General features: G+C 33.3%; 4 protein-coding genes across 14 annotated transcripts; 2 read left to right on the plus strand and 2 right to left on the minus strand.

Moving 5' to 3' along the window:
- Positions 1-27: 27 nt before the first annotated feature.
- Positions 28-2,244, minus strand: LOC132695796 (lipoamide acyltransferase component of branched-chain alpha-keto acid dehydrogenase complex, mitochondrial). Its single transcript, XM_060660263.1, has 6 exons — positions 2,106-2,244; positions 1,747-2,047; positions 1,345-1,694; positions 896-1,291; positions 778-849; positions 28-253 (listed from the first exon to the last, which is right to left on the minus strand). The coding sequence occupies exons 1-6, from the start codon at positions 2,160-2,162 to the stop codon at positions 89-91; spliced, it is 1,341 nt and encodes a 446-aa protein (XP_060516246.1). The 5' UTR covers positions 2,163-2,244; the 3' UTR covers positions 28-88.
- A 342-nt stretch (positions 2,245-2,586) lies between these two features.
- On the plus strand, positions 2,587-5,055 carry LOC132695802 (GTP:AMP phosphotransferase AK3, mitochondrial). Its single transcript, XM_060660281.1, has 4 exons — positions 2,587-2,731; positions 2,783-2,899; positions 3,644-3,816; positions 4,805-5,055. Exons 1-4 carry the CDS (start codon positions 2,587-2,589, stop codon positions 5,036-5,038), a joined length of 669 nt encoding a protein of 222 aa, XP_060516264.1. The 3' UTR covers positions 5,039-5,055.
- Positions 5,056-5,202: 147 nt separating this feature from the next.
- LOC132695798 (cysteine protease ATG4D) lies at positions 5,203-14,874 on the minus strand. Of its 2 annotated transcripts, none has more exons than XM_060660265.1 (8): positions 14,755-14,874; positions 6,830-7,076; positions 6,637-6,773; positions 6,387-6,579; positions 5,980-6,240; positions 5,722-5,925; positions 5,464-5,660; positions 5,203-5,378 (listed from the first exon to the last, which is right to left on the minus strand). In XM_060660265.1, exons 2-8 carry the CDS (start codon positions 6,990-6,992, stop codon positions 5,208-5,210), a joined length of 1,326 nt encoding a protein of 441 aa, XP_060516248.1. In that variant the 5' UTR covers positions 6,993-7,076; positions 14,755-14,874; the 3' UTR covers positions 5,203-5,207. The 2 variants fall into 2 exon arrangements, with proteins under 2 accessions (XP_060516248.1, XP_060516247.1); XM_060660264.1 differs by lacking the exon at positions 14,755-14,874 and adding an exon at positions 7,161-8,012.
- On the plus strand, positions 8,318-19,444 carry LOC132695800 (protein rolling stone-like). 10 transcript variants are annotated; one of them, XM_060660279.1, is made up of 5 exons: positions 8,318-8,402; positions 16,133-16,250; positions 17,981-18,329; positions 18,490-18,673; positions 18,733-19,444. In XM_060660279.1, exons 2-5 carry the CDS (start codon positions 16,164-16,166, stop codon positions 18,959-18,961), a joined length of 849 nt encoding a protein of 282 aa, XP_060516262.1. In that variant the 5' UTR covers positions 8,318-8,402; positions 16,133-16,163; the 3' UTR covers positions 18,962-19,444. The 10 variants fall into 10 exon arrangements, with proteins under 10 accessions (XP_060516262.1, XP_060516260.1, XP_060516254.1 ...); XM_060660277.1 differs by lacking the exon at positions 8,318-8,402 and adding an exon at positions 9,375-9,773; XM_060660271.1 differs by lacking the exon at positions 8,318-8,402 and adding an exon at positions 9,376-9,791.
- The last annotated feature ends 86 nt before the right edge of the window (positions 19,445-19,530 follow it).

Consider the following 19,530-nt stretch of genomic DNA (forward strand, 5'->3'; position numbering starts at 1 on the left):
AAAACAAAAGGTGTTTGTTTTATTAACTGTTTTATATATTGTATTGAAAATAAAATATTTATTTTTAAAATCTCGGAGCTTTATTTATTCATAAATTTAGCAACAGTAAATATGGATTTTCAATTTGCCTTTTTACTGTCCTGATGAAATTCGCCATAGTGGCCCCATCCACAATTCTATGGTCAGCTGACGCACTAACGTTTAATATCTGTTCTGCTATAACGCTGCCAGTTTGATCGAATCTGGGAAGGGTCTAAAAAATAGATTTTAACCTTACGTTTACACTAATAAAAATATTTTATAATAAAAGAATTCTAACTAGTCAGTTTCACAAGATTTCGATGATTTCTTGTGTAAAATGACAAACGTCCATTCTGTAGGCACGAAATTCTTTATACACATAAAGTCCAGCTCCATTTTTATACGTAATTTCCCTATTTTTATTAAAATTTTCAATCAAACCATATCTTGTAATCGTTAGGATTTGATACGTAGTTCTCTCCACAAGCTTCTTGAGTTTTGTATAACTTTTGTAGGGTTTATTAGTATAAGTTGCTTTTTTTTTAATTTAATTTTACGAGCTTCTTTATTGCTCCAAAATTAAGAGCAGTTAAAAGTGATAAATAACCGATTTTTAAAATTTTCGTTTCCACCAAGCAAGCAAAAAATGTACGGTAGGGTAGGCTAAGAATACCGGGTAAGATAGATTTAATTTTATCGCAATCAAGAAATCAACGAATGCTTACGAATGAATCACTAAAAAGTAATGCTTAATACCTTAGACCTTCCTATGGCTAAAATAGCTACTTGTGGAGGTAATATAACAGGTTTGGTGTAGGTCCCTCCTACCTAAAAAACGGTCATCACCAACACGCAAAATTCAATTAACACTTACAATTCCAATATTGGAGATAGAAATCGTTCCACCAGTTAAATCGTCAGGAGCAAACACTCCTTTCTTCCCTGACACGCTGAGCTGCTTCAGTTTAACAGCAATTTCGGTAACTGATAAACTTTCAACATGCTTAATAACGGGCACTGCAAGTCCTGCAGTCGTGTCCATCGCTACCCCAACGTTATGATGTTTATGGTATATGACATTTTCACATTTTTCATCCAGGGATGAATTGATTAGGGGGTAACGTAGAAGTGCATTAGACAAAGCCTTTATAAAAAACGGCATAAATGTAATTTTAGTTTCCCTGAGCTCTTCAATACTTTGAAGTTCTTTTCGTAAGTCTGACAATTTGGTCACTGTAATTTCATCACTATATACAAAATGGGGAATTTTCTAGAAGTCAAGTAATAGTCAATAACTATCATCTAAAATGCGAAACAACGTACCAAAGCCTCTGTCATAGTTTTAAGCATAGCTTTCCTAAAACCGCTGATTGGTTCAATTTTAGAATCAGAATTGACTGGTCTTTTTTGAGTGATAGAATCGCCATCTGTTTCAAGATACTTAATAATATCTTCTTTCAGTATTCTACCGTTTTTTCCACTACCCATTATTCGAGACAAATTTATTTTATGCTCTTTAGCTAACCGCCTTACCGACGGTATGCATAATATTTCCTTTCCCTCTTGTGGATCGATTTTTTTGTCCTCTTTAATATAAGATGTTGAAATTGATGTAGGTTGGATATCAACGTCTGGGGTAAATTTTTCTTTCATTTCTGCAGATTTAGAGTCATCTGTAATTTTCAATATAAAAGTGAGTGTTAAGCGTGTCAAATATTGGATTACCTTGACCATCTACATCTAGATCAACAAGTGGTTTTCCAACAAGCGCCGTATCGTCGATATTGTAATGCAATTTTGTAATAATTCCATCATATCTGCTAGTTATTGTGACAGAGGCTTTATCACTCTGAACTTCACAAATATTATCGAATTGAGAAACCTTATCTCCAACTTTAACAAACCATTCTTTAATCACCACTTCTCTAATTCCCTCCCCTATATCTGATAAATTAAAAGCCACGTTTTTCTCCGCAATAAAAGTGGTAAATAAACTCCTAACTTGACAATGTTTTTCATAAGATTGCTTAAAAAAAAAATTAATAGACGTTAGCTAAAAAAATTACAAAATATTTTTCACTTACCAGATTATTTTTTGAATTTGATAATAAAATTCGGCATAAATTAGAGAAGTGGGACATCGTTTCAATCGAACAACTGTACTATGTATAAAGTTAGTCCTTATCTTCAATAACAAAACGAATTTGTTTACCAGAAGCGCGAATAAAAATAAGCAAGTCACAAAACTTGAATTTTCAAAAAACCATGTGTTTTTAACATAAACGCATGCGCCTTGCATATGATAGGTTAAGGTTGTAGAGCCCAGTGAAACGTTTTGTTATATGCTGTTATATTAAGACAACTTGCAAAAAATAAAATAAAAATTCTTCAGCATATCGAGTTTTAGTTAGTTAGTAAATTGCTGATATTAATTGATTAATTAAATAAAACTTTTATCTACAACTTTACATTTACGTGTACTTGATAGAATAAGTCCAAAGGTCAATCTTCTTGTTAGTTGTAAAATACACGACACATTGACTGTTGGACTCTTGAGGTAGTCAAATGGCAACAAAATTTTTTAAAACTGTGATATTGGGTGCTCCAGCGTCTGGAAAAGGAACGATTTCCGAAAGAATCGTGAAAAATTTTAATTTAGAACATGTTTCGAGTGGGGATAAACTGAGACAACACATCCAAAACAAGACTTGTAAGTTTTGGTTGGTATCGGGATATTTATTGAAGTATTAATTTTTTTCAGCGATTGGAAATGAGGCACAAAAATTCATACGAGAGGGAAAACTAGTACCTGATGAAGTCATGATAAAATTTATATCTGAAGAACTAAACAATGTAAAGCCCGTATGGTTATTAGATGGTAAGTGTCGAAAGCAAATTTTAATAAGAACTAAGCTTTGTGCAACAAATTACTGACTGCATTTCAAAATAGTTTTATATATGTGGCGGATGCGCCGGGACGGCAAGCTATATATATTTTCAAATTAACATCAATTCACTTTAAACCGGAAAGTCTGCTGAAAATATTTTAAAATGGAAAACATCCAACTACTGTTAACACCACGATTTAGTTTTAATAAACGGTAGTCATAGATGGAGTCTTAACAGGAAAAACTTATGGGCTCCATTTTTGAGAAATGTTGAATGGTAAAAAACCGCTCTATATGTACGTCATTTTTCAATACGAACTACCATACATGGTGGCCAATGGCTCTATCCCCGCATTTTTATAATACAGGCGACTAGGATTCCAATATAAAATAAAAGTTTTATTCATTTCTGCGATAACGGCAAACTATATATTTGACTAAAAATAGTGCCCTATTGTATTTATCTGAAGCAGACATTTTCGTAAATAAAAAAGTTATATGCTCTTTTCTAAACAAAAATTGAAGACGCCCTCGGCATTTTTACTGTATTTATTTTAGAAATAGATTTCTCCTGTTAAAACATTAAAACAATTACACACCATTCATACCAGATTTCAGATGGCTGAAAATTGGGAACACTTTTCTAGCGACAAGCGGAAACAGTTACTACCCAACGTTGGATAATCATTTTCAATTAGACCAAAAACCGCCCATTGTATGCACTATTTTTTAAGGTTTTCCGCGGACACTAAATCAGGCGGAAGCTCTTTGGAAAATTCACAAATTGGACGTGGCATTAAATTTGGTGGTTCCGTTTCCCGTCATTATAGATAGAGTCAAAGGGAGATGGGTTCATTTAGGAAGTGGCAGAGTTTATAACGTGGGTTTTAATGAACCCAAAGTTCCGGTAAATATTTATATAATTGTCAAGTTTACCAACATTTTAAACAATTCTTGCCTTATTTTTTTCCTTTTTGAAAATTAAGCAGACTGTATAACTTGTAAGTAGACTTCTTCTGGATTTCTCCTCCCTGGGGGATCGAATCTGTTTTGCTGGGTTCCAGCAAACATTTTGCTGACTTCTTCAGAACACTGGCTGAAACTACTATAGCTATCAGTGCTACTGCACGGTTTCAGGCAGTGCTTTGAAGAAGCCAGCAGCATATTTGCCAAAACGTCGCCAAGACAGGGTCAATACTAGACTCGAGAAATCCAGAAGTGTACCTACGATCCGTGCCTTCTCTTAGACTTAATTATGTTATCAAAAATTCCCGAAAAATGTTGCGGGCGGCAAAATCATAACAATGTAACAATTCCACCTATTTATTTCATTGACCAAATTAATGTGAGTAACGCGGTTGCATAAAATTATGCAAGAATGCTCATAGAAAAGCTGTGGCAATCGATAATTTCTTAAAAAAATATAAAATTTCCCCAAACGGCGACTTAAAAAATGAGATGGCAAAAGGATAAGTAAATGTTATCACTCCACGCGAATGCATAAAATTATGAAAAAATGATTACAGAAAACTGTGATCAACAAGAGATTTATCAACTTTCTGCAGGTTTTCTTGAAAATAAGGTAGCGAAAAAATAACAAATGTTATATTTTCGCGTACTTTTTTCATAAACCAACTAGATACATTTTTACGACAAGGATAAAACAAATTAAGCAAAAATGCTTACAGAATTACCATAATACCGATAAACTTTTAACAAATTTATCACTTCTGTACTGCAACAGTGAAAAAACTATGTACAAGTTACCAGTTCAAATTTTTATTTCATAAAACAAGTTACATAAAGACAACGCAGAAAGGATTAATAGTGGATAAATTTTAAATAAACGTCCATTTCGGCACTGAAAATCTCAAAAAAAAAAAACGCACTTTTAGGGCAAGGATGATATAACCGGGGAACCATTGGTACAAAGAGAAGATGACAAACCAGAAGTGGTTTTAAAAAGACTGGAAGCGTACGAGAAGCAAACTCGACCAGTGATTGAATTCTATCAGGACAAAGGGATACTAAAAGAATTTGTTGGGAATACTTCTAATGAAATATGGCCTAAAGTTTTGGAATGCCTGGTCACTTATATACCTATACAGATAACAAATCAGCACAAATAGTTTTTGTATGGTTGCGTTTATTTATGTATCCAATAATAAATAAAAAACAAAGATATACATTTTTTTTAAAAAAGTGTCAATGTATAATTTTTTTAATACAAAGTTTTTCTAGTCCAATTGAACAGTTGTATAAGTACTGTAAAGTAAATCCGCAAATAAATAACTAAAACTATATCATTTCAAAAGGCTCAGATTCAAATTCATCTATATCGCTAGTATTTGTAGAATATTCTAATTCGGAGGGTGGGTATTCAATTACAGTTATCTCAGCATCACAACTATAACCATCACAGAACGTAAAGATAGGATAATTACCAGCTCCAGTTGGTGGAACAATAACCTATAATGACAATGAAAAACAAAAAACAATCAAAACCAACGAAACCATTAACTATAAAAATATTATAGATAAAAAAGTGACTTACGGGATGTACGGTTTCTACCAAATTGAAAAAATCCTCTTTGGTGGCACAATAGAAACCAATACAGCATGAAGGATCAATCTTACTTATGTGTAATTTTCTAGGAGATCTACAGTGAAAGGTTGTCAATGGAAAATCAGGGGCCCAAACGTCAACAACTTCTTGGCAGTAGTGGGGGTCCAAGTGAATTAATTTGTCATCTGTAATTTTTTTAAAACATTGGCTAAGTGCAATCAGATTTCAAAACACTCCAAATTTTACCTTGGTAACCTATAAAATATAAAGAATGCTTCGGTCGGCCACCTATAATTCCAATGCATTGCTTAATACTGAACAAAGTAGTCAAACATGGGGCATAAACTGAGTTAAACTTATCAGCTCCCAAACGAACTGGTATTAACAAAATCAAAGATTTCCATTTGTTAGATTTATCAATGCATTCTTCCAAAATATCTTTTATGTACACTAGAAATAACATTTGTGTAAACATCTATGGGTAAATTACACTTTTAAGAATACCTGTGCAATTTTGGGCAACGCACACACTTAGTGAATCAAACTCATAATTATCATTAGAAGCATTTTTAAAAGCTTGCCGGAAGAGATGTGCCACCAATCCTGGCCCATACCAGTCACCAGGTTTCTTTCCCAAACTTTCTCCAATCTTTACCAAGCTATGTAAGGACAAAGGACTGTTCCTACAAGGTTTGTCTCCAAACCATTTGATGATTTTCCTGTGATAAATAGATATTTCTCTGTGGTCTGGAATCCACCTCCAATCTAAAATAATAAAATAATAAGTAATATTGTAAAATGTAACCCCAATAAATACATAAATTAACACTTACCCACAGAATGTTGTTTAACAAGTTTTTTTCACCTGCCACTGGCACCTGCCTACTAGATCGAAACAGCTAAGAACTCACCTCTACTTAAGAAATGAACGACTAAGGCTTGGGCAATGAGCATCTGCCCACTTCGTATCATACATCCCCAGCCACAATCACTACTGTAATTGGACCCATTTAAAATAGGAAATTCTCTTCTATAAGTAAGCCAGACTTTACTAATAAAGTCCTTCTTAAAACCTTCCAGACCTTCATCATCACCATTAGTGATCTGAAATAGTTTACATATGATGCCAAATATTCTAAAGCGGATTTTAAAGAAACTCACATCACTCTGGCTTTGAAAAGCAGCTATGTCAGTACCTAATTCTGTTATGTCAGAAGAAGGACTTTCGATCTTACGATAGCAAACTCCAAGTAACCATACTGGGGATTCTTTCGAGAAATTTGTTTTAAGTTTCATGCCTATAAAGATGACGACCACTTAGAAATAAAATTTCAAAAAAGCAGCTTAAACTCACCATATTTGACATTATTCCAAACTGAAAGGAATTTATTCTTAAGTTTTCCTTCTACGTCTGATACATTCAGGGAATCCTGAAGATTAATTTCTGAAGAACTCGATGGAGAACCCAATTTATGTAAAAAGAAAGACCTCTCTCTGGATGCGACTTGAGCGTCCATGGTTTGACAACCATATAAATTAAGTTACGTTCGCATCACATTGTAATTAACACCGCGAATTTAATCAGTTTTACAGCCCGAGATCTTAAAAAACAAATTCTATTTACCAATCGATTATCATTATTAGCACTAATGACAGGGTATTTGTTTATGAGCATTGTTTAATACCTTAGAAGCAAACAGCATACCAATGACGAGTTTTACCACACAAGACTCACGGAAACTCTTTCACACATTTTATCACACACCATATTACGATCAAAGCACATTCCATTCGTAACATTGCCTTTCTAAATTTGGCGGCTTTATTTTTAGTATAGAACGATTATTAATAAATACAAAATGGCGACTAAACAAATGACTGTCAACAGTGTCAACTTAATTGCCACCACCTTCACCTAAAATCCCCCATCACATTTATTAGCTGCAGTCCAGTGGGATAGATGGCTCTGTCCGCTTTTAAATTGTTTTATTTTTTTATCTATTTTGGTTGAGTGGAAAAATATATCTGAAAAGATGATGATTCCTTTTTGTAATAAAATTTGAAATATCCACTACAACATTGGAAAGCTTTGATAAAAAAAAAGACAAATGGACCCCGCTGTAACTTGTATTTTACTTGCTAGTTTCAAATTAAATATTTTAATGTAGGTACATTGGCCTAAACTTTGGAAGGCATCTTCTTGTATAACATGTTCTGAAAGTACTTACAAAGTACCTGTTGACAAATAAAATTATTTGTATGGCAGCTAACGCGATGTAAACAAATATTGACATAACGGTTGTTAAAATGTTTTACTTAGTGCACAACGAGTTTCTTAATTTTGTTTTATAACATCCGCCGTTTTTGTTTGAACGCCGAATTAGGGACTTCTTTGTCGACTACTTAAAAGAAGCAGAAGAACTACGAACAGATATCTACACAAGATTTGATTAAATCTGTCACATAAAATGGCAATAAATTATTTAGCACACTTTTACGGAACAACGTAAGAAATACATTTATAACGCCATTACACAATTAATGTAAATGACTGTCAATATAACAATAATCCAGAAAATGTTTATAGCGCAAATTATACCATTAACTTTTTTTTATCGACCCTCATATTTTTACATGTTTTATGTTTAAATGCACATGTAGACTTTGAATATAGCAGATACATCTCGGATTGATCAGCAATCATTGCCTGGAATAAAAATAATTTCCATACTTAATGAAAAAATACGTAGAGGTACGAGTAGGAGGTTTACTCGAATCAACTCGAAATAACTATGCGCACCTAAAAAATGATAACAAAAAACTTAGTGAAATATTCTAATAAAAATTAGTTTAAAAACGTATTAACGAGTGGTGACAGCAAATGTACGGGAATGGCTTGAAGCGGAATTGCTTTTTAATTGTATTTTGTAAGTAAAACATTTTTGCGTAGTCCGTAAAATACACCCGAGCTTTGTGATTTTCTCATTTTTGGGTTATTCATTCCGACATGTAATTATATAGAGCACCGTAATCGACATAATGATCCCAATCTTTTGATCGACTACCGATATGGCGGCAGCGACTTCAAATTTCGATCGTGGGCACCGATGCCAAAGGCCCACTTAATTGACACTGCTTAAATGCTAAATTCCAAACCGTATTGTGGATGGACATCGTGTTACTGTCCTGCCCACGTCATTTCGCACTAAACGTCTGCGTGAAATTTTTCATTTCGGCTAATATTTTGCCAATTAAATTTCATCGTCATGTGATATTAATAAACTGTTCTAGAAAGCTATCGTGTCATTAAAAATTAAGCAATAATTTTCTTAAATCCACGTATTTAAGGTAGCAAAATAAAAAATAAACTTTGGAGTGAATCAAATAAGAAATATGAGCGTAAATCTTCTTCAATATCGTCAGTAAATTCGTGTACAAGAAGAATAAAGTTCTTAAACCCAATCAAATCAAAATAGCGCCAATATTATTCTAATAAAAATTCAACAAGACGCATTAAAGAGGAAAGTTGCCATAATAAATTTGCGTATAACCTGAAAACAAATAAAAAAAAATACAAAATAAAAATGGGACTCCATAAACATTTTTCTTATAACAACTAATAAAAAATTGTTTTTTAAACATAAATAAATTACAAAAATTAATAGCGTTTTCAATTGAAATTGGTTAATAGTAAACAGAACTTTCCCAGAGCGGAGGAAAAGAGACAGATAATGTTTGAACCGTTGCTAAGCGGGAATAGGACAAATTTAACGTTAATCAATCGTTCGGTCAGTAAAAAAAAGGAGATCGATGAGATCAATAAAGGCCAGCCTTGACTGAACGTAGCGAGACAGCAATAAATTGTCCATTAATATGAATAACGAATGACCAATTAAAAACTAACCCTATCGTAGTACAGTCAGAAATGAGCCCTATTACGGCGATCGTATAGATTGGTGTGCATTTGGATGTGGATTTATTCAACGCTGGTTAGTGCGGTAGCGTGTCTCTATCACGAGTGTACGAAACCGACGTTCACACCTTCTCCATGACTCCGCACTGCTGGTCGACGGTACACTAGTAAACGAAATAACATATGCAAATGTAATTTTAAAGTGCTCAGAAATATTCGTGTGAAATTGCCCTGTATATAGCGCCGGACAACAACCGCCACCGAAGAACTACTTCTTTTTTAACATGCCGAATATCAACTTTTGGTAACGAAGAAGAAGAAAACAGCAGAAGAAGAACAAATAACCCGCAAGTCCGTTTTGATCAGAGAGTTCCGAAACTGTCGGGTAAAGAATAAAGAATTCGTAAGTTTATTTTTACCTGGAAGCATCTTGATTAATGCGGTACAACCGCTTCTTGTAAACCTGTACGAAAAAGACGAAAAAAAAGAAATTGTGTTGCATGCTTCGTTTTCGCGGCGGTTTTTCTTCTTTTTGGGACCCGGGCGGTGATGCTGCTGGTCGAGATCGAAAAAGAACGCCCGGAATTACGGTTCAACAATTTTTAATTGCCAAAATGTTTTTTACTTAAGGTCTTTATAATACTTTGTTGCGCTGAACAGGAACATCCTTAACGGCTTTAAAAGCAACGAGATTTTAATTACACCGAACGGACCTTCGACACAGGGTGATTAATATTGTTCTTGTTGTCAATTATGGGTATGTATGAGATAGTCGTAATTGGGGTGGTTTAACAGGAAACCCTTATTTCAGAACTAAATCGACTTAAATGTCGTGGGGTCCGATTTTTGAGAAATATTTGAAAATATTAGTTTTTGGTTAAATATATGCAAGTGCGACGTGCAAAAATTGTATATCAATTAAATCCTTTACATTTATTTTTTTTGGATTTTGTGTTTTGTCACACATATTTTAGTAGCTTAACTTAACCTTAAAATGTATTTAACAATTTAAAATGTGTCAAAATTACGAAAAGTATAATATGCAAACACAAGAATATTTACTTCAAAATAACCTAATATAATGTCTAAAATTAATCTTAACATTTTAATTTTATTTAATTAAATTTTTGCATTATATTCTAATAAATATTGTATTTCGTTTATTAAATTAAAAAACCTTAATTAAATATTAATTAATATTGATATTAACAATATTAACATAAAAATATGAAGTAGTTTTGGTTAGTTTTTTAAACTTACACGATTTGTTTAATTACCTTTAAAGTCTCTCTGTGATGTCTGTGATGTGATTCTACTTATACACAAACAAAAAATGCGTTACATCTCATCTTATACTTTTCATGACAGATCCCAACAAACACACATGACAGTAAAGGGTCCAACACGAGCATTTTTTTCGGACCATAGGCAACTAATAATTGTCATACAAAATAAGAAAATTGTATAATAACTCAAAAAAGTGTCCTTATAATGTTATTATTTGGTTGAAAATTGAAGAACGACCAAAATGTAGATCGGTTCTGAAAATACCGCTATGGGATGTTTAGCAATAAATATTTCTCATAAATTGAGCCCATTTTGCTTTAGTTAAAACGACCACCCTGTACAGTGCGTGTAGAATATTCACCATTTACGATTTGATTAGATAGGGTAAACAAACAACAACACATTTACAATATTATGATACCGCGTAAAGTATACTAATAAAGGAAACGCCACTTTTCCAATTTCAAACAAAATTGAAACTATGCGCCACGATCAAATCTATAGGCAAGTTTGCAGTTGTTTTAGTCAAATATTTCTTATCCGAATACGAAGAATTATTGAGATGTTCAAATTTTGGAGAAATCAGCCAAAAATTAGTAGCACGTAGCGAATACAATTTTTTTCTGCAATCAAAAATTATGTTAAATACCCCGATCTAGTAAAAATACAAAAACGTCAAACAGCCACTAGTAAAAGACAACTTCGAAAAATTGTTTTCTACGTGTATGAGCCATGTACTTTTCCAGAATTCTCAAAGACAAAATAAGTATTCATAATAGAGCGATTGTTGACAAAGATAAAAATATTTTAATTCAGGTTTATAAAAACCCTCTAGTTTCTGATTAAGGCAAAAGGGTGTGAGGATCCCCAGCAATAAAGCTAGTTACGCCCATGTGGCCGATGTTTATGTTACTCTTAAACTTTTCGTTATACCAAAGCTTTGTTTATTTATCGATAAATCGAAAAAAAAGGTGCAGGTATTTCGCTAAAGAGGTGCCACATGTATTTAACGTGTCAGTGACTGTAAACCCGAACAAAGACGTGATATTTTTTGGTCCCGACAGGTAAAAATATGCGGGTTTGCTTACACTTTTGGGGTCATGAAAATAACACCAAATTAGTCGATGACAAAGAATCGAGAAATATAAAAGGGACCGTTTTCATTCAGTCAATTGCACCACAAATATGTCAAGTAACGCATAAAAGGTTTTAAATGACTTTAGATTTCACGTTTATTAGCGGTGAACTCAGACACACGCATATAGGAGCTTTTACCTCTATATGAATGACGAATAATCTAATTTTACGTGTTAATAAACAAATTCGCGTGAAACGTCGCGAAGCATACCAATTTCGAAAATTCCCGTTTGGCCGAACAGGAAACTTTGCGCTTTTAAATTCCTCAGATTTAATTAGAGATACTGCTATATGGAAATTAGCCATTCGGAGTAGCAGTTGCGGCAACAAAATGCATTGTTTACGCAAAGCTGTAATTTCACATTTTTCTACCCGATCCCGTACGGGAATCATCGTCATTAAATTCATTTGGCGGTGCAATCAGTGAAGCATTTACTACGAAATTACACTTATTAAAGGACCAATTACGGTCCATTAAAAATTGCTAAAAATTTTAGAGTTCATATTTTGTCAACTGTTTTTCGTCAAGAAGTTCAGTATGATTTTGTTTCCTTCAAAGAAAATCAAGTACTGTTGCATCGCAAAATATTCGTTCTTTGTGCGACCATCTTCAATTGAACTGCCGTAAAATGCTTATTTTTCAATCGATTTCGAAACAGTTTTATTTGTTATATTATCCTGCAAGGACTCCATTATTTTAATTTAATGACTTGTTTTTATTTTATTTAATTTATATTTTCAGATTTTATTTCCTTAAAAAAAAAGTTTATTAAAATATTGTTTTATACATAGAACTCAGTAGTACCCAAAAATTATTCGTTAAGAACACAGAACCCAATTTTGAAGCAAAACTCCAAACTCTTAAATAAATGGTTCATTGTCTTTTGATTTTCTAAAAATTTTTTTTAAAAGTTCTTAAAACTGACCCAATCAAAATAAAGGCAATATTTTTCCCATAAAACCCATAAAAATTTAACTAAGCGCCTTAATTAGTATCTAACGACATTAAAAAGAATCGATAAAAGCAAATTACCTAAGTGATGTAATAAAAGTAGGTATAAAGTTAAAACAAAAAAAAATCTGCAAATATTTTTCTTAGTACAATCAATACAATATGCAACTAAAAAAAAAAGAAAAAATATGTGTTTTAAAAATTAAAAAAACCAAATAAATGATATGCCAAAAAAGCAAGTTTTCAATTATTTTCTATATACAGTGTACAGTGTAAAAGGCGCATTTTTCTATCTAGTTTGTTAGATTAAGCATCATTTAAATTTAATTAATATAATCTTTGACTCTCCTTATTTTATTTTATTTTTAAATCTATTAGGCATTTTTTAAAAATTGAATTCGGAATTGTCAATATCAAAAGGGTGATCTCCACTTAGTTATGTACCCGAATATTCTTTATTCTTATTGCTTGCTTATCACTCACCCATACTTCATTGCATAAAACTTACAGTAATATACATAAATTCATAACAATATTTAATATAGCAAAATTTTCAACATTACTGGAGGGGTGGGAGAGTGTGCTGCGGGAGGACAACCCTGTAGATTGTGCTACCAAATTTATTACCTCGTTAAGTAGGTACGTAAGATTATCAACAGAACAGAAATGTAATTTTTAAACAGGAAAAAGTAATTTGAGGATATTTTTGTCGCCAATACTAGAAAAAGAATTTATACAAATAATAAAATTTCTGAAAAGTACGGAAACACGTAAATATTTTACATTTGGTTAACCTGGTACTCTGCAAGCGAGTATTCCCGGACATTTTAAGGAATCCGTTATCATCTCTTTATATAAATCAGGTTCGAGAGACCAAAGCCACTAGCACTAGTACATAGTGTGGTTAAAGCCCTTGAAAAGTGTATTGAAATTGGATTAAAACAATTTTTAGAAACAAATGTCTTTTTCAACACTAATTAATTTGGTTTCGAACTCTCGAAGTGTTTTCGGAGCGCGAGCATTGAAGATGCCAAGTGAGATCTTGTCGAAACGTCTGCAGGATTCCAGTCGGAATTCAACAAACGAACGGATGATATTATTATTGTCGTCCACTGTGACAAAGATATTTTGCAAGACATACAGCAAAAGTCAGTCGGCCCTGCTCATGTAAACCAGTAAGAGTATTTATAAAATAAAAAAATTAATAAAATCACCCACGGCCCTTTATAATAGATTAAAACATCTTTAATTCATTTCTATTCGGAAGAATTAAGTTATTTCCGCACTGACCATAGGGAGCGGGTCAGTGACATCAAAAAACGCATTTTAAAAGGACTTTTTGTTTCACAACTTGCTATATTTTTTTTACCAAAGAGCATTAAGACATTTATTACCTAGTCAGTTTGTTGAACTCGCAAAGCCGCGGTTATTATTTACATTGTAAGAAATATTCTTTGAATATACGCTCTTGCTGTTGTTAGTTTTATTAACATATACGTCTGTCTGACCGAGCAACGCATCGAATTGACATAACCGTTCGCTGTAAACCTGCCATACGGGCGAATTGGACGTTTAAAAATTTGCCATTTGCAAACCATTAAAGAGAAAATGTTTAAATCACCCGATGTCGTAACTATTACGCAATGATAACAATAATGGTTTGATTAGGATTTATGTCTTCGTATAGGGTGTTTTAGTCATGCTATCTATCTATCCACCGAGAGAGCTTTATCCGTCGCAACGACATTTGTCTTTGTCGTAGTCGTGCATTATTTATTAAAGATTGCGGGTTTCAATTAAACAAACCGGTCGATAACTGCTAAACAAAATTATAATCCAGGACCGGCTCGGCCAGTATCAACAACAATATATATCGTCTATAAACTAGGATATAACGCAAAAAAAAATGCGAATCTGATTAAATTATCTCGTCCGCCAGAAAAAGCTACTATTTCAAAATTCTAAGTGACGAAATCACCAGCATACTCACGTTTTAACTGCTCATAATGAGAAAAAATTCAAAAATACGCATTAATTAGAATTCATTTAGTCTTGATTATTTGTTGTCGGCAAGCGGACGACTCTATTTAGAAACCATTTGGAATCAAACGAGGCCGCTACTGACCGTGGAAATCGACAAAAGCACGAAATAAATTATTAATTTTGTCGTGTGACATGCGAACCTACCATAAGAGGTCGTAATAGTTGTTCAATAAAACTTCCAGCTAATCCGGGGTCATATTGGGCCTTATTTCTAAACCACGTAACGAATGATCGATAGGGCTAAAACATTTGAAAACATTTAAAAGTTTCTCGGTAAGTGTTTCGTTTCAAACACGCATCTGATAGACATGAATCGAATCGAATTGAAGGTTAAGGTAAAAAACTCTCTAATAGCACCGCTTTTGCATAGTGATGCACAGTTTTGCATAATAATGACTTTTCAATTGATTTTATACTTGCTTTATGGCGATAGACCTTGCAAATATCTTGTGGGTTATTAAAATTCATGTGAAGCTAGCTAACCAAGCAGATTAACCAATTGTTTGTGTCGAGTAATGACCACACGTTTCAAGCACAAGGGCACCAGTATATTTTATTATTTTTTCCAAATATTTGTACCGAAGTGGCTTTTACTCGATGAAAAACCATTTAAAATAGTTAAATAAGAACAAACGTTGTTCAGATTTTCACATAAATATATTTAAATGACAACTGTTTCGGCAACACCGTGTCTTTATCAAATGCAGTTTTGATGGCACACACACTTTTCTAATCAGGTCCCTGTGCGGTCGTTAATATCAAATATTTGCCACACCCTGGAAAATTCTTGGCGTTTTTCATTTGCCGGGAAGGTATTTTCAACGCGTTAAGGAAAAGATATGTTAGGGTATTTGCGTTGACTCGTCAATTTTATTTTCCTAAATTTTCCTTTTCATTTTCAAGGACTATTACGAGACGCTCATTAGCAAAAGCAATAGTCAGGTAGCTTTAAACTTTCTATTAGTATTATTCCTGCATTTAACGTGGCGGCTTGCGTTCGTGGTGCGGAACTGCGATTTAGATGTGCGTATTACTGGAAAGTTGCATTCATTACTTACATAATCCGTCTGCAACAGAGGTATTCGCGAAAATGTGGGACGCAAACTGTGCACCATGATAGTCGGTGAGGCCAATCGTACGTGTGTTACGTGTTTATTACCAATCGAGATTTTCGAAAAAACCGACTCGTTCCCTAGTTAGTAATCGCAAATGTTGTTAGTTATTGTGAACGACACGTAATAGAGGAATGCGGTGCAACGTAAACAATTTTATTGTTAATCGATAACGCGTTGCATTGTCTTAACAATTTTTCTTGTTTTCCGTAGATTCGATGATAGAAGTTAGACGCGAAAAAGTATGCTAGGTCCGTCGTGGAAGAGTTATTTCTCTGTCACACAATTCTCGCTCAAACATGACAGACCGGTTGCTTTCATAGTATCTCAGGTAAGTCGCTTTAAATCGCTTTTTAATGTTTTAATTTGTTTGTTATGTCCGTTCCTCCGTTGCCCAGACAAATTGCGGTGAATACGTCACTGTGGCAGTAACTTAGAGCCACTATAAGCAATTGATCGATAAAGTAAAGCTCAAAACTAATTAAAGATAAGGTTCTTTGCAAAAACGGTCGACTAGGACTACGAAACTAATAAAGACACGAGAAAAATCTCATAATATGGAGAGACAAGGCGTAGTCGACGAGTACCTATATAACTTCCGTTTTTAAATAACTTTTATGCGGCGTATAAATATGCATGTACTGTATTTTATATAAACCTGACTCTTTCCAGTTTATCCGGTACGGGTGGTAAATTTGAATTTTAAAAATGTATGATAAAATGCAGTACCAAATTGCCGGTATTAATAAATCAGGCAATGGACGCGAATTTTTGCATGTGAAATTTTCGTCCACCTGTATCCCATATGCTGTATTAACCACAGCGACCGTTGGTATTTTTATTTGTCGCATTTTCAATACACGGTGGGCAAATAATAATCAAAAACATTTAGTTATTTATGGTTTGAAAATTTTTCGATGAAAATAGTTTTTTTTTTCGATTTTTTGCTGAAACAATGTAACTTTTGCAATTCGTCTCTCTCTGTTTCAACGTTGTCGACTTCATTTTAGGTAATCTGAATCAGCACTGCATGAAAATTGTTAATATTATTTATTGATTGTGGTTAAACAAAAACCATTTTTAAAAGAAATTGACCGAATGGTTATTTAGCAACGATTTAAAAGATTTTTCAAAGATTTAATTAAATTTTTACATTGTTTTGTGATTTGAATCAGTGAAAATTATGAATATTTCAAACCTTTTGATTACTTTTTTTATTGGTATTGAATAAATAAAAATATCCCATTTTAACGAAATTAACTCTCTAATAAGAATTTTTTAAAATAAAATTTAGTAGATGTGTTTCATTACTACCTTTATCGAAAAAAATGTATATTTAATTTTACAAGAAAATAGATATGGGATTATTCGATTTTATTTGGAAACTCCGTCGAAATTAAAAATTAATAAATTATTTAAATAAATAAATCATGTAAATTAAAATGATGATGTTACTATTATGCTACGATTGAAAAGAATTTTTAAAAATTTAACAATGTCATTTACTTATTTATTTAAAAACGCTGACTAGTAATTTGAAGCAATTATAACAATAATAACTTTTTTGTTGATATCGGTTAAATAAAAATATGTTTTTTTCTTTTAAAATATTTTATTTTTTAAAAATTAGATGTAATGGATGTGTTGGACAATTTGTTTTACTTTCGAAAAATTGATTTCATTTTATGGGAATGCTTGGAATTTTAAGGAGCAGCACCTTATTGATAATTATTAGCATATTAATAATTAATTAAAAATTCTCTTTTATTCACATGCGCAGGATTTATTAAGTAATTAAAAGTAAATGAAACAATCGTGCATTAGTGTGGGTAATAATTTCAAATTTCAGTTTACTCGTAATGACGTATAATCTGCCTAATTTTGAAATTGTACGTCCGGTTTCGGTTAAATAGTTGAACTATACAGGATGTCTCACAACTGGTTTAACCGTGGTTGTTACGAAAGTAATGCATTTTAAAAGTCAATAGCCCCGTAAAACGAAGGAAATGCAGTAAAATCGTGCAATTATTAGCGGCAAATTATAAAATCGTTTTGTTTCAGTGGCAACATGACAAAACTACCCCGAATTTTCGGTACCTTATTATAAGGCTGTCGATTTTGATCTTCTTTTTCGTGTCGTGGGTATTCACCTTCATAGGAGGAGACGAATTTCCTCGTTCTGCAAAATGGCCGATTTTTCTAACAAACTGGGGATTTACCTTATGCACCCTACAAGCCCTGGTAGCTGCAGGGATGCTTTCCGTAGCGGTACTAGCGGAAAGATTGCCAAGCAAATCGCACTGGAGAGAAAAAGCACTGACACTTTACCCGTTCTACTGGGTCCTAAATGGCATCGCGACATCTGTCGCATTTACCGTCACCATTATGTACTGGGCGATCATTTACAACGGTATGTCGAAAAAAGTACACTAGTACGCCTCTGATTTATATGGTGGTTCGTCTTACCTTTAACCACCGTCATCGTGTCGAATTTTGGCAAAAGGTCAACGGCCTATCAATTAAATAAATGGTCGTGAAAAATCCCTTTTAAAATATAAAATATATTTTAGCCGAACATGCGAGGTTTGATGCAATGAATTTTTTGGTACACGCGGCCAACTCGATCTTGATGTTCGTCGATTTATGGCTTGTTTCCCATCCAATCAGAATACTGCATTTTTTGTACCCGTTGTTACTGAGTCTTGCGTACACCATTTTTACCATTATTTATTTTGTCTCAGGAGGATTGTCGAGGTATAAGCGTCGAAAACGACTTAAGAAAATCGTTTTTATTTAATGTTAACGTTTTATAGGGACGGGACACCATACATCTACCCGATTTTGAAATGGGATAATCCAGGATCGACGACGCTGGTGTGTTTAGGTGTGATGGCGTTCCTACTATTTCTGCATTTATGTACATACTTCGTGTACCTGTTACGTTTGAAGATTTACGAAATTTTATTTTTGCCAAAAATGGAGCCGCCTAAATCTTCACCAAAAGGTTATGTTAATGAAGGCATGGCTAATGATACTGTGTAAAATTTATAAGCCCAAATTTTGTATCGATGATATTGTGATAATTAGCGATGGAAGAGTTACCTAAGAGAACCTAAAACATATGATATAGGATACCGTTAGACGTTCCAAACTTACATCCTTTTTCCGAATTGTGAATGAAGCGTGGGGATCTTAAAAAGAGTACAGCTGGAGGTTAATTAGAAAAAAAAAGCTTCTCAATTTTGGGGCCAAAGATATGCTCTCTACCAACCAAAACTTTTGCGGAGTGCAAAACAAAAGGCATTTTTTCATCTTCATCTTTTGTTCACTTTCGCAAGCGTTTGTTGGTTTTTCGCGATCTCCAGACGTAAAATAGGCTCACAGTTTTCTTAGAAATCACATGCGAATAACCATATATTGTCCAAAATCAAAAGCCAGCAATGTTGGTACGTACAGATTTGTAATTGTAATTTGTTTGTAATCGACATTTAATCTGTATAAAAAAATAAAGAGATATGAAACGTTTTCCTTGCGTTTGCTTAGCATATAACATGCCGTGAACATTGTCGACCACGACAGCTTGTATACAAACTACAAACGTTACGAGCTAG

This window comes from Cylas formicarius, unplaced genomic scaffold (genome assembly GCF_029955315.1).
Source record: "Cylas formicarius isolate icCylForm1 unplaced genomic scaffold, icCylForm1.1 PGA_scaffold_12__32_contigs__length_19106922, whole genome shotgun sequence".
NCBI lineage: Eukaryota > Metazoa > Arthropoda > Insecta > Coleoptera > Brentidae > Cylas > Cylas formicarius.